This window comes from Cyrtonyx montezumae, unplaced genomic scaffold, assembly GCF_038088225.1.
Source record: "Cyrtonyx montezumae isolate F1298 unplaced genomic scaffold, pur_monq_1.0 scaffold_20, whole genome shotgun sequence".
Taxonomy (NCBI): Eukaryota; Metazoa; Chordata; class Aves; order Galliformes; family Odontophoridae; genus Cyrtonyx; species Cyrtonyx montezumae.
In genome coordinates this window covers 824,687-838,917 of record NW_027071937.1, presented here as the reverse complement: position 1 = coordinate 838,917, position 14,231 = coordinate 824,687, and the positions used below count along the sequence as shown (strand labels likewise).

Genomic DNA, 14,231 nt, shown 5'->3' with positions numbered 1-14,231 from the left:
ACCGCGTCCCGCGGCCCCGGGAACTTTGCTGCTGAAATCTCTTACACGTACGGAAAAACGAAAAGCTCAGCAGCAGCGCGGGGCCGGGCGGAGCCGGGCACCGCCGCCGCAGCGCTCCGCCCAACGCAGAGCTGCGCCCGAGTCAAAGCGGGGGAGGAGGGGCGGAGGGAGATCGCTACAGACACCGTAATGCACCATAAATTTAGATAATTTAAAAATAAAAAAGGCAAGAGGCAGCATTTCAGCAGCAAAGTGCTCAATAAAAAGTATATTGTCGGGGGGCAGGACGAGGAGGGAGCAGCAGGCGGGGGGGGCTCAGAGGAAGTAGGGGGTGGTCGTTCTGGGAGGGATCACTCGTTCTGAATCTGGGACTGCACGGAACAGCTTTGGTTCTCTCGTATTTACGTCTTTAAAGACCATGATCGAGGCGATATTTCCGCAGCGGTAGCAGTAATTGGGAGCAGACCACACCGTTACCAACTTCTCATCAAACATGAATTTATAGCCTTCGTGAACCAGCTGATGTGCTCTGCAGATGAGTTTCAAGTTGTTGATGTGAACGAACTGCAAAGGAAAAAGGCACATCAGTACTCAGCGAAGGCCCACGCACCAGCTCGAGTGGGCTCAGCCCCAGGCTCTGCAGCACTCACCTGCCTGTCCTTCCAAGATCTCTGTCAGGCACAGACAGTGCCAAGGACAGCACTGCTGCCCCCCACCCCCCTCAGCCACAGCCACATGCAAGGTCCCCTCATGCCCCAGCAGCACCCACAGAGCTGAGCTAACGGTGCTGGGAGCAAACCTCTCCTCTCAGAGCACAGAGAGGGCACCTTTGGGTTTTGAAACCTGAGCGGTGAGAAAGGCTCTGCCAATGACAGCCGTGGTGCCTACGCCTGCGCTGCACACACTTTTCAATCCTTCCTGAATATGCTGCAGAGGACCACAGGGAACAGTGCACAGCATGAGTCAGGGATTCGTCCTAGGGCCGGTTCAGAAGCCTGGGAAGTTCAATGGGTCTTGGCCTCAAGAAGCCTGCTTACTACGTTGCAAAGTAACAAAAATTAAGTCAAAGACTGTTAAGAAAAATAGTATTTCTTCTTCCAAATGGTTAGAAAAGTATTCTATGCAAACCCTGTCATACTAGTTAGCCTCACTGCATCATGCTTTTTGAAAGTAAGATCTGTGTGTTATCTCACTTGGCACTTTTTGAAGGGACAACACTAAGTCACGAGCAAACCTTCACCTCCACACCAACTCACAGCTCCCTCACAGGGGAAGCTCCTTATTCCACCCATCACTAGGGAAAGGCTAACCACTTCATCTCACACCTGCAACTATGCAATGCAGCACAGGACAGCACCATTACCTCATTTGTCACCTTAGCACCAAACAGCCAGCCTGCTCCTCGCGGACTGATGGCCCACGTGTCCACATCTTCTGGATCAGACCAAACCAGGTCACAGAAGGCGCCTTTATGAGGAATTTCTTGATTACGTTCAATGGTTCGAATCTGATCGAGTGTCTTGATGTCTGGAGACAAACCACCGTGCACACAGAGAATCTGCTCATCTATTAACTGGAGAGAAAAAGCAGCATGCAAAACACTTCCTATTTCAATCAAACCAAGAACTTCTCCAGCACGATCCTCAGAAGCCACCAACACTAGAAGTTCTCTTTTAGTGAGGTGTTTGCACTTACAGCTGCTATCGTGAGCATGTCAAACACTTTGGTACAGTATCTCCAAGCATTAGCATTTCCATATTTGGTTTGGCACTCATCTGTTAAATAGAGAATATTTTTCTTTTTAACAGACTAGAAGAAATTCAGGCAGTGTGATCAGAGGCAAACAGAACAGAACTCCAAAAGGCAGATGTATAACAAAGCAAACAAACAAAAAGCAGCTGGGAGCAACCAGTAAGCACTGGGCAGAAAGCACACTTTTCATTGTTTCTGTGGTCCGCCAGCAGGGAGAGGACCTCAGTACCTGCTGCTTTTTGCTTCAGCAACAGAGAAAAAAGACCTCAATCAACACAACTGACAGTGCCTTAGCAGCTTCCCACAGCTGGCTGCCTGGGATCAGACCCTCAGCTCACCCAGCACAGCACTGATACCAGCACAGTTTGTGCAAGAGAAGTGAGGCAGAAATTGTGAACCCATTGGGCCAATTAAAGACCTCTTTGCTACAGGTAAGTGTTACGGTAGCTTTGTTTACAGCTATACAAATGTAGCAATAAAACTGATGGACAGATATTTAATTGGAGCCTCATGTGGCTTATCAATATTTATATATGCTCTTGTTGACACACTATGGCACATCACCCAGAAGAAGGCAGGTTACAGCCTCTGCGTGACAATGATTTTAAGTTACACCCAAGGAAAATTATGTAGAATCTTTCATTAAAAGATACTGAAGCATATTATCAAAAAAACTCAAAGAGAAAACTCAGATGCCAGAGGAAAAGATGGAGCAGAGATGGCCTAAAACACTTTTACATCTTGAACAGAACAATCGTGTTAACATGTGAGACCATTTCCCACCCGGTTCTGGGAAAGTCCCACATAATGCTGCATACAAATCAGGGAAATACAAGATAGTTTCCCACGGCATGCCAGCCCCCATTCAGAAATCATTTGGATAAAGTCTTACCATAAAACCCATACACTTGTGTTATCTGCCTGCTTTCGTGATTGCCTCGTAACAGCGTGATACGATCGGGCCACTTAGCTTTCAGTGCGAGAAGATAAGTGAAGGTCTCAAGACTATAGTAACCTCGATCCACAAAGTCACCCTGTAAAGCCAAAAAAAATCATAAGTGAAGTGACAGCAAAACCAAAAGCTGCAAAGTGACACACCTCTCTATAACTCCTCGGTGCACAAATAAACCCAATGCTGAAGGGCACTGCAGCCGACCCAGGACTGCAGTCCTGACAGGTGGCTCACGGACACCACACAGCCCCTGCATGGGACTCCCAGCCCTGCCGGCCCGCGGGCAGCAGCCGGGGCAGGGAACACAGGGCACTGCCGCCCAGCTCAGCTCTGACAGATGTGAGCTGCACCGGCACATACCATGAAGATGTAGTTGGTGTCGGGCACCTGCCCGCCGGTCCGGAACAGCTCGCACAGATCATAGAACTGCGGGAAGGAGCACACGTCAGCGCGGGAGCGGCACCGAGCAGCGAGGCGTGTCCCCGCGCCGCGCCGTTACCTGCCCGTGGATGTCCCCGCAGACGGTGACGGGCGTGGAGACGGGCTGCACGTTGGACTCCTCCAGCAGCAGATCGCACACGTAGTCACACAGGCGCTGCGGGAGCACAGTGGGTAGCACCGGCAGCAGCAGCAGCAGCACCGCGGTACCACCGGCACCACCACCACCGGCACCACCACCACCGGCACCACCACCACCGGCACCACCACCACCGGCACCACCACCACCGGCACCACCACCACCGGCACCACCACCACCGGCACCACCACCCGCGCCGCCCGCGCCGCCCGCGCCCACCTTGAGGTCGTTCTCGGGCAGGTACTTGCAGAGCCGCGCGATCTCCACGTACTTGTCCAGGTCCAGCGGCGCCATCTTGGGACGGCAGCTCGGAGCCGGAAGCGGAGTCCTCCACTTCCGGGAAACGGCGCGGGCCTTTGACGCCAGCGGAAGTTCCGGACACTTCCGGCGGCGCACCGGAAGGCGGCGGCTGGAGCGGGGCGGAGCCGAGAGCCGGAGCGGGCCCGCCATGGGGCCGCGGGTGCTGCCGCTGCTGGAGCCGGGCTGCCGCCCGCAGCCGGGCAAATGGTGAGCGGAGCGGGGCGGGGCGGGCCGGGCCGGGCCGGGCCCGGCTCGGCTGCCTCGGCGCGGCTGAGCATCGCCCGTCGCTCCCCGCAGGTACCGGCTGACGCCGCGCGGTGAGTGGCCCCGCGGCCGCGTGGGGCACGGCTGCCTCTTCGTGCCGGGCGGGCCGGGCCGCGTGCTCCTCCTGGGCGGCGCCGACCCCGCGGGCGCTTTCGCGGACGCACACTTCATGGAGTTGGGTGAGGGCCGGGCCGGGAGGGGCGTGGGGCCGCCGCTGTTCCCCCTGACCGCGCCCCGCACGGCCCGCAGGCGCGCACCTCTGGGCCCCGGCTGCCTGGGGCGGACTGCGGCCGCGCTACGAGCACGCCACGTTCCTGTCCGCCTGCCGTCCCCCGCGCCTCTGGGTGTTCGGCGGCGCGCACCGGGACGGGAACCGCAGCTGCGTGCAAGTGCTGGAGCCCGGTGAGTGTCGGCCCGCCGTCCGATGCCGGAGCCCGGCAGAGCGGGTGTGGGTCTGGGCCGGTGGCACGGAGCGGCCCCGCGGAGCTCACGCGTGGCGCCGTGTTTGCCTTCTTAATTGAATGTCTTAATTAGAAACAGGAACCTGGGAGAGTCCTGAGGTGACGGGTGTTCCGCCACTGCCCAGGACATTCCACACCTCCTCGGCAGCTATAGGGGACTGTCTGTATGTCTTCGGAGGGGGAGACAAAGGGGCAGAACCCGTTAAGGACCAGCAGCTTCACGTCTTTGACACAGGTACCTCTGAGTGTGTCATGGGCTGTCCCAGTGGTGGGAATAACCACCCACTGTACTGGGGGCTGCCTCCCAGATTTTGTCAACCCCTGCCTTGGCCACAAGTTTAAATGAAAGGTGTTTTCCTCCTCATGTACACACATTCCCATTTTTCAGTTGCTTTGACTTGGACCCAGCCTGACACCCATGGTGATCCCCCTTCTCCTCGGCATGGACATGTTGTAGTTGCAGTTGGGACAAAGCTTTTCATACATGGAGGTTTAGCTGGTGACATTTTTTACAGTGATCTGTTCTGCATCGATACAAGTAAGGCCACATGTGCCTTAGAACAACAGCCATGCTATGGCACGTTCTTTGTTTTTTGTTCTTTTTGTAATGAACACGTAACCATATCTGTGTTCTTGATGCCCAACAGCTGACATGAAGTGGGTTAAGATTGCAGCCACTGGTGATGTGCCAGGAGGACGGGCATCCCACTCATCAGCTGTGTTTAAAGACCACTTATACATTTTTGGTGGAATAGGTCCAGATGGAACGCTGGATACTGCATACAAGTATCACATAGGTAGGGAGACTTCTCTCAGCTTTGTAATGGTAAATGCCAGTCTGTTTGGAAATGCATTATGGTTTTAGTTCTTGGTCTTCATTCTCTTAGTGATCAGTGTTACTGCACTGGAAATATAGCAGTACAAGACCAAGTAGTTAAGGCTAATTGGTACTGCAGAGTAATGTAAATCAGCAGTGTTACTGTTCCAGCATGCTTTGTGTGTCTGTGAAGCAACGTTTAAAGATGTGAATGTATTTTTGTACTGCAGAGGAGCAGCAGTGGACACTCCTACGGTTTGATTCTCCTCTGCCTGCTGGGAGGCTGGACCATGCCATGTGTGTCATTCCCTGGCGGGCTGGCAAGAACAGTGACACAGGAGCTGTCACTTGGGAAGATAAAGCTGAGCCAGCTGCTTCAGCTGCTGACAGAGCTGACCACCTCCACAGAGGCCAGGAAGAGAAGGGCTGTACTGAAGATACAATAATGCATCTGCTGTTAATATTTGGTGGGATGGATACACAAGCAGAGATATATAGGGACTGCATAGTAAGTTTGATTGAATAGTCCAGCTGCAGCCCTTTGCAGCACTGTCCCTTTCCTTCATAGTTTTTGTAGCAGTTAAGTTCTCCATTTCCAATAAATAAATTCTTGCCCTTGTAAGGGTGGCAGTGCCCCACATTGCTGTGGCATTCCTGCTTTGTGTGCAGACATGCTTACAAAGTGTGGTCATCCCTTGGGAAGGCTGCAGCAGCTTCTTGGCTCACACACAGTGGTTTGGGGCAGCTTTCTCCCTGGAGCTCATGTGCTCCTCGTTGACTAAAGCCACTTCTACCTGCAAAGCTAAGGTTATCTGTGAAGGTGTGGGGGATCTTTAAAGGAGTTTGCGTTGTACCATTTTGAAAGTAAGTGAATGAGAAACTGTTAAGAGGCCCTTGTAAGTAGAGAAGTGCTTACACCTGCACTTAGCTACTCCATTTGGGAACCACCGTTGGCATGTGTTCAAGGCAGACCCTAAGAGAGCTGCTTCCATACAGACTGGTTTTTGTTCTTTAGGGAACTCCTCTATAGATAGTTTTGTCCCCTTTGTTTCTGAGCTGACAAACAACACACTTCTTTAGATAACCATTACAAAAGTGCTGATCAAGCAGCACACCAAGCAACAACACACTTCTAGCAGTTACTCAGGCTATTTCCTTGCTTTTTGTTTTGCTGTTACAAATGCAGCTAGCTTTACTCACAGTGCTACACTGCAGAAACACAACTGAGTGCTGCTGGAGATGTTTGCTGCAGCCTGGTTGATGTAGAAAACGTTTGAGCAAGAAAGGCAGCTGTAACCACCTAGCACCAAGCAGGATCAGTGTGGTTGAGCTTGAAAGCTTCAGCAGCTTTCCCTGGATTAGGCTCTCTGCTGCCTAACCTGAACACTGCAGCCAAAGCTCTCCTCACAGCAGAGCTGCAGTTTTGTCAGTCTCATGTTGAGGTGATGCTCTTTACCTATGGTTATTTGAACCTTAGTGTAAGCATAAGGTGCCTTCCCAAAGGAACCAGAGCTGCTGCTAGTCAGTACCAAACACAAGCTACAACAAAATCCAGTGTAAATAACAAATTTATTGTGGTCACTTCAGGTAGAAAAGTTCTACACCAAATTCACATGACCAAGCTGTTAAATAGAATGCTTCCATGGCCAGTATTTCTAAACCCATTTCTCATTTACATTCCCACCCCTGCTACCCTTCCCTCCCCAGACATCAAGCAACTGCTAACGAAAAGCAGTAAACAGCCACTTTGGGCTAGCATTTCCAGCTCCACTCACAAGTGAAGATTCAAAGTTACATTCCAAATTAAGAGTTCAATATTTTAACAAGTGTTCCTGAGTCCAATATATACACACAACATTCAGATGCCAGTATCTACAACTCATCCTTTTCTGCTGCTTCTTCTTCTTCACCAGAGGGAGGGGGGCCTGCACTTCCGTAGAGCTTGCTAACAATTGGCTGAACAACTTCCTCCAGCTCCTTCTTCTTTGACTTGAAGTCTTCAATGTCTGCATCTTGATGGCTTTCCAGCCACTCTATCTTCTCCTCCACTGCCTTTTCTATTGTTTCTTTGTCTTCAGATGACAGCTTGCCACCCAGCTTCTCTTTGTCCCCAATCTGATTCTTCAAAGAATAGGCATAGCTCTCCAGCTCATTCCGGGCATCGATGCGTTCTTTCAGCTTTTTGTCTTCCTCAGCAAACTTCTCAGCATCATTAACCATCCTCTCAATCTCCTCAGGTGTTAGCCGATTCTGATCATTTGTAATTGTGATCTTGTTTTTGTTCCCAGTGCCTTTGTCTTCAGCTGTGACACGGAGGATTCCATTCACATCTATTTCAAAAGTAACTTCAATCTGTGGGACACCACGAGGAGCAGGAGGGATTCCAGTCAGATCAAAAGTTCCCAGAAGATGATTGTCCTTTGTGAGGGGACGCTCACCTAAAAAAACCCATAAACAAGCTCATGTCAGTTTTTACTAGCTGCTGTTTGCACTTTGTACAGCACCTCACTTCAAGGTGCATGCTTTTCAAAGCTGAGGTTTTAATTCCAACTTGACATCTGCCTAGATGCCTGCAGTGTTATGTGACTCCCAAGAGGAGCTCTTTCAATCACAACTATGGAATAACCATCTGGAAAGAACAACTGGAACAGCTTTTGATCAATTTCAAGCTGCCTGATCAGAGCTGTCTCAGTTGGTGACCAGACTGAGCTAGCACTGGTACCAAAGAGCTTCTCCATAAGGAGATGTACATAAGCTTCCAGACAGCAGCCACAGTCTTCTGACAAGACAGTACCAAGAGTGAATGTGAATGAGGAAGTCCAGCTCTGCTGTATGGTCCATCCTAGAGAGCACTTACCTTCATAGACCTTAATTGTCACAGTTGGCTGATTGTCAGAAGCTGTGGAGAAGATCTGAGACTTCTTTGTAGGAACAACAGTATTTCTTGGGATCAGTTTAGTCATGACACCTCCAACTGTCTCAATGCCCAGTGTCAGAGGGCACACATCAAGCAACACCAAGTCACCTGTAACAAAGATCAGAGCATGACTGATTTCAGCTCCTCTTTGAAGGAAGCATAACAGCCTCAGTTAGAGGCATTAAGCTCCTGATAGGAGTACTCATTGGCCAGCAATGCCCACAGTTCTGTCATTACCTGTATCTTGGTCCCCAGAGAGAACACCAGCCTGAACAGCTGCACCATAGGCGACAGCCTCATCCGGATTAATGCCACGAGAAGGCTCCTTCCCATTGAAAAACTCTTTAACAAGTTGTTGTATTTTGGGGATGCGAGTAGAACCTCCAACAAGAACAATCTCATCAATATCCGACTTCTTTAGGTCAGAGTCTTCCAGAACTTTCTGAACAGGCTTCATTGTAGAACGGAACAGATCCTAGAAAGCACAAGAAAGTTAGGATGGGAAGACTATTCCACATGCCTATTTCCAAAGCTAGGCAGCCTTAGGGTACCAGGAATTACAGAGAATGACCATCAACAGGCTCATCAGCCTTAAGACCTCAGCTGTCAGTAACATGCTGAGCCTCAGCCTGGGAAGTTGTTCCCTACTCTTTTGTTCAAGTAGCAAGTTATTTTTACTCTGCTTAAATGTAACTAAGTTCCAACATGGAACAGCAAACCACCAGCAGCAGCAAGTCCCTAATCTGGAGCTGAGGGAATGCAGCTTCAGTGCTCTAAGCTTACCATATTCAGTTCCTCAAACTTGGCACGAGTAAGCGTCTCGGAGAAATCCTCTCCTTCAAAGAAGGATTCAATTTCAATTCTAGCTTGGTGCTGGGACGACAAGGCTCGCTTTGCTTTCTCTACTTCCCGTCTCAGTTTCTGTACAGCTCTGTTATCCTTTCTGACATCTTTTCCAGTTTTCTTCTTGTAAAGTTTGATGAAGTGTTCCATAACACGTTGGTCAAAGTCTTCTCCACCCAGGTGCGTGTCACCATTGGTAGCCACAACTTCAAAGACTCCATTGTCAATTGTCAGAAGGGAGACATCAAAAGTTCCACCGCCCAGATCAAACACAAGGATGTTCTTCTCACCCTCTCTCTTGTCTAACCCATAAGCAATGGCAGCTGCAGTTCTGTATAGGGGTAACCAGTACAAAAAACCCTTTGATTACCAGATCCCACTCCCAGATAACCAGCAGGCAAGGTAGTTTAGGCTACTTACGGCTCATTAATAATGCGCATCACGTTCAATCCAGCAATAGTGCCAGCATCTTTTGTGGCCTGACGCTGAGCATCATTGAAGTAGGCTGGCACAGTAACAACAGCATGAGTAACCTGGGAAAATAGAGCAATTAAGGGAAACTGTACCTTAGAAATAATCACAGCAATGCTGATAGCAAGAAGGTTTATCACCTGAACCCACCCAACTGGGCTGCCTGAGAAGCTAACAGCACCAAACAAGGTCTGGGACTACAAAATTATCTTAGTTTTTGTAAGGTTACTACTTTAAGTTCTTTTTAGTAGTATTCTGACTTACTTTCTTCCCCAGATATGCCTCTGCAGTTTCCTTCATCTTTGTCAGGACCATGGCAGAAATTTCTTCAGGAGCAAATGTTTTTGTTTGTCCACCACCAACGTCAACCTGAATATGTGGCTTAGCTTTCTTTTCAACAACCTGAAATGAAAAACAGACTGTCATATTCCAGGCATTCTTAAACATGAACTCTACACCCTTCTTAGGGAAGCTTACACGCCTGCTCAAAACAGCATGATTGTTTAACTACCATACCCCCCCAAGAGGAAAGAGATGCACAGCTCCTGTGGCCCACTCCTGACCACCAGAGGCAGTGGGCCTCTCGCACCCCGGGTGGTGATACACACCTTGAAGGGCAGATACTTGATGTCCTGCTGCACTGAGGGGTCATTCCAGGTGCGGCCTATGAGCCGCTTGGCATCAAACACCGTGTTCTCAGGGTTGGATGTCAGCTGGTTCTTGGCCGCATCCCCGATCAGGCGCTCCCCCTCGGGCGTGAATGCCACGTAGGATGGCGTGATGCGGTTCCCCTGGTCATTGGCGATGATTTCTACGCGGCCGTTCTTGAAGACACCCACGCTAAAGAGAAATGGAGCCGTCAGGCGGCACGGGCGTGCTTCCCCCACCCTTCTCCTGCCTTTCCCTTCCCCGAGGCCACAGATCCTTCATCCCGCCCTCCCTCCTCAGCCGATCACCTCAGGGCCCCCACCCCCCGAGGCCCAAACGGTTCCCCACTCACCAGGAATAGGTAGTGCCGAGGTCGATGCCCACCACCGTGCCCACGTCCTCCTTCTTCTCCTCGTCATCCGCCCGCGCGCCGCCCAGCAGCAGCAGCAGCGCCAACAGGAGGTGCCTCATGCCGCCTGCTCGCCGCTCTGCCAAGAGACGCCGGTCACAAAATGGAGGCACCGCACGAGCGGCGCGGCCCAACCCGATCCGGCGCGGCCCAACCCGATCCAACGCGGCCACATCGCACCACCGCGCCCAGCACCCCCCACCCCCAGGCCCCGCCGCCCCCTGCAGGCCGCAGCGCGCTCGCCCATACCGACACACACGAACCGCCGCGCCTTCAACTGCTGCTGAACGCCCAGGCCGCGCCGCCCGCCCTTATATACCCTCCGTTACTCCTTCGTGGAGGCTCGCCATTGGCCGCAGAGCCCGCGCTGGAGCGCTCCCATTGGCCGCCTGCTACTAAGCTGGCCTCCCTTGATTGGCGAGGAGCAGGCAGTCGCTCTGACATGCATGGCGCGCACCCCTCCTGCCACCCGATTGGTTCACCCCGCCGGCGTCGCGGGCCAATCAGCAGAGAAGAGTGAGCCAAGCGGAAGAAGCCCATTGGTTGGGGGAGGCCGCGGCGGCGAGGCCGGGGCAGGGACGGGGGGGACGAGGTTGGGGGGGGGGGGGGGGGGGACGACACGTTCTGGAAGTTTCCATGGCAACCAACTCCGGTGCTGGGGAGGGGTCCGGCGACGGCGCCCCCTCTTGGCCTAGCGCGGCAGAGACCGAGGAGGTCGCGGAGCGGTGTGCCCCGTCCCGCCGGGCCCGCAGAGCTCGGCCCGGAGCGCACGTGGCCCCGTCCTGCAGGCCGCGGTTGGACTCCGTGATCTCCCTTCCAGGCCCCACAGTTCTGGGATTCTGTGACTCACTGCGCTCACACTGCAATGTCACACTGGGTTACATCAGCCCCGGGCCGGGGAGCCCGCAGCGCTGCCCCGCAGCCGGCAGCACTCACCCCCACGCGCTGGGGCCTGGGCTCAGGGCTGCGTGCTGTAAAGCTCCTCTGTAAGGAAGCAAAAGTCTCGGGTTGGTCAAGAGTGACATGAGAAATAGGAGCTGTTAATTCATCTTCGGGTGATAGCAGGGCTGAATTGTTAGAGAAATAACTCCAGGTTGTATGAAGGCGTGGCTCCAAACAGAGCCCCACGCTGTGCTCCGTCAGAACTGAGTGTCGGAGCTGCCCTGTGCCAGGAGCCCCACGGCCGCGATGCACCACGGCTCCGAGCTGAGCGCCGTCCAGGCAGTGCCCTGCAGAGCTGCAACTGCACCTCTTTAAAAGCTGCTTTGATCTGGATACTGTTCTTCCTATTCTGAAGAATATTTCCGAATCCTCTTATATGTCGCTGTGGAATTTATTTCTTTTACTCAATTATTTCTGCGTTGAATTCACATCTTTGAAGAATCCTGATGCAAACTGCAGAGCTTTGTCTTGGTAAAGATCTGTCTTTGCTGCATCTGTGTGTGCTGAGAACTGCGCATAACATTTTATGTCTTTACGGGACACCATGTGCAGACAAGGGTCAGTTCAGTGCCTGCAGGGCTCAGCTCATCCCGCCCAGTTCTGTAAGGGCAGCAGTGCTGTGCTGCAGCTGGTGTGCACTGCAGCAGGAGTGCAGCACAGCAGCTCGCTGTGTCACACAGTTTGCTGATGAGTGTGTTTGGACTCAAGGAACTTTTTACTGTTGCATTTCTGTCATTTCTAAAATGTCATTTGGATATTTAAAATTCAATTACATGAGGCATTGTGTTCTATCAGAGGAGAAAATTTGAGGCTGTAACTGCATCAGCTAACAAAAAGGCACATACACAAGAGCTTGGAGATTGGGAGATACAAAGCATTGATGGGTGGCTGCTGTGCTGAGCTGGCATTGAGAAGAGGCATGAAAAAGCTAAGACAGTGACTCAGGAGTGTTTCTTTCCCACCCAAGCCGCTGCTGCCCCATGCTGCAGCCTGGATGCCATGTCCTGACCACAGTGTGCTGGGCCCTGGCTTCTCACTGCCATCGCATGCTGTAACAAGGTGCCCGAGTAGATGTTGGGCTGCAAACAGTATCTCCAATTACGCTTCTTCTCTCTAAAGAACAAGCTTCTTAATACCTGTGTTGCGGCAACTTTTTGTGTAATAAATGATGTCCTAAGAGGCAGATTTCCCTGCTATTTCTGCTTGAGCTACACATGTTATGAGGAGCATGGATGGGTGAGGCTGGCGGGGGGTTTGGGCTCCATACCTGTGTGTGTGTGCTCAGCCACCTGCTTCCCATGGTGAAGATGTGCAAGGCCCCATCCCACGGGCAGCCAGAGAGCTCTGTGTTTTCTGAAGACCTTGGGACAGCTGAAGAAGAAGAGCAAAATTAAAGTCAGTCTGTGACCATCAAGCAGTAATCACCTTCGAGCGCGGAGCCGCACGCGATGCTGGTCATGATTAAGCAGTGCTGTAATGTGATGCAGACTGCTCCACGCCGCGCTGACACACGCTGCGTGCTCTACAACCTGTCACCACGCAGGGCGGGCCGAGCCCCACGGCCCTTCCCTGCACAGCAGCTGCAAAGGGCCGCGTCTGTCCGGACGCACCCCAGGGAGAGGCGCCCATCGGTGCCACGAGGCGTGAAGCGGCCGCTCCGAGCCCGACTGCTCCCGCACCACCCAACCGCAGCCCCGCATCGCAGATGCTCCGCCGTGACGCAGCCTCGGTGCGGGATAAAGAACAGCACGGGCCGGGGCTGAGCGCCCGCGGGACGGTACGGCCGCGGGACTACATGTCCCAGGAGCGCGGCGTCGCCGCCCGCCGCCTGCGCAGTGCCGCGCCTGGCTCGGGGCCGCAGCGGAGCCGGGCGGCGGCGGAGGAGCCGGGGCCGGGTAGGGGAGGGCTCGCTGCCCGCGCGCTCGGGGCCGCCGCTCGGCTCAGCCCCCCCCCACCCCACGGCGGTGCGGGGGAAGGGAGCGAGGGAGGAGAGGGGAGGGGTCGGGAAGCGGAGCCCGGGCCTGACCAACCCCTCTCTGCTTTTTCAGGGCGCCGAGCGGGACGCGCGGCTCGCATCGCTGCGAGGAGCAGGCCGACGCCGAGGTGCCGATCTCGTGTGCGTTCCCCGGGCGGGGGGAGGCTCCCAGCGCCGGGCGAGGGCCGCGGTCCGCGCGGTGGGATCCGGCCGGGCCGCGCTGCGCTCCGCCCCGCTCCGCCCGCTGCCATGTTAGCGCTGCCCGCCGACCCGGAGCGATTCGCGGCCGCTGCGGCGGAGCGGCGGCGTTACGGGGTCCGCGGTGCGGAGGCTCAGCACTTGTAACTCGGGCAGCGCGCGACTTCCGCTTCTTGGTGCTGCCGGAGGACTTCGGTCGGGCGGGCGGCTGTCTCTTGTTCTTGCAAAGTCACGGCAGTGTGCTGCGGGGGGACGGGCGGGCCGTGCGCGGCGCCTCGAGGGGGGGGGCTGCAGCCGGAGGGGGGGCACGGACCGCGCGTGGGAGCTGAAAGAGCCGCGCTTCTGTACGTCGGTGTCGGCAGCGGCGGTGCTTCGGGGAAAGGGCTTCGGAACGGCCGCTGCGCGTGGGTTGGGCTGTGCGGTACATCGGGTCCTGGGAACGCGCCCGTCGTGGTGGGATGCGGGGATGGGATGTTTCCAGGAGCCGGTCTCGACGTAGGAGCTGGGAACTTCAAGTTCTGCACTTCTGCCTGAAAGTTAATTAGCGTGACTCATTATGTAAGGGGAACAACTCTTTCTAACAGCGCGAGCAGCTGGAGTAGGCTTTAGAGTAGTTACGTGCCCCCGTTGGCTCTTACTCACAGTAATAGTGCAGCTGACAGCTCAGAGGGCAGCTGAGCCTGTGCGGTCCTGATAGGCCCCGTT

At 54.0% G+C, this 14,231-nt stretch overlaps 3 protein-coding genes across 4 annotated transcripts; 1 reads left to right on the top strand and 2 right to left on the bottom strand.

Annotated features, from left to right (window-relative positions):
* Positions 1-313: 313 nt before the first annotated feature.
* On the bottom strand, positions 314-3,599 carry PPP6C (protein phosphatase 6 catalytic subunit). Of its 2 annotated transcripts, XM_065737222.1 has the most exons (7): positions 3,501-3,599; positions 3,204-3,299; positions 3,065-3,130; positions 2,645-2,786; positions 1,696-1,775; positions 1,364-1,573; positions 314-564 (listed from the first exon to the last, which is right to left on the bottom strand). In XM_065737222.1, exons 1-7 carry the CDS (start codon positions 3,573-3,575, stop codon positions 316-318), a joined length of 918 nt encoding a protein of 305 aa, XP_065593294.1. In that variant the 5' UTR covers positions 3,576-3,599; the 3' UTR covers positions 314-315. The 2 variants fall into 2 exon arrangements, with proteins under 2 accessions (XP_065593294.1, XP_065593293.1); XM_065737221.1 differs by having other exon boundaries at positions 3,204-3,599.
* A 126-nt stretch (positions 3,600-3,725) lies between these two features.
* RABEPK (Rab9 effector protein with kelch motifs) lies at positions 3,726-5,721 on the top strand. The gene is made up of 7 exons (XM_065737149.1): positions 3,726-3,788; positions 3,879-4,024; positions 4,095-4,247; positions 4,380-4,541; positions 4,695-4,844; positions 4,954-5,103; positions 5,354-5,721. The coding sequence occupies exons 1-7, from the start codon at positions 3,730-3,732 to the stop codon at positions 5,647-5,649; spliced, it is 1,116 nt and encodes a 371-aa protein (XP_065593221.1). The 5' UTR covers positions 3,726-3,729; the 3' UTR covers positions 5,650-5,721.
* Positions 5,722-6,673: 952 nt separating this feature from the next.
* Positions 6,674-10,512, bottom strand: HSPA5 (heat shock protein family A (Hsp70) member 5). Its single transcript, XM_065737220.1, has 8 exons — positions 10,355-10,512; positions 9,963-10,194; positions 9,619-9,756; positions 9,304-9,416; positions 8,824-9,214; positions 8,278-8,515; positions 7,981-8,148; positions 6,674-7,561 (listed from the first exon to the last, which is right to left on the bottom strand). The coding sequence occupies exons 1-8, from the start codon at positions 10,471-10,473 to the stop codon at positions 6,996-6,998; spliced, it is 1,965 nt and encodes a 654-aa protein (XP_065593292.1). The 5' UTR covers positions 10,474-10,512; the 3' UTR covers positions 6,674-6,995.
* Positions 10,513-14,231: the final 3,719 nt, after the last annotated feature.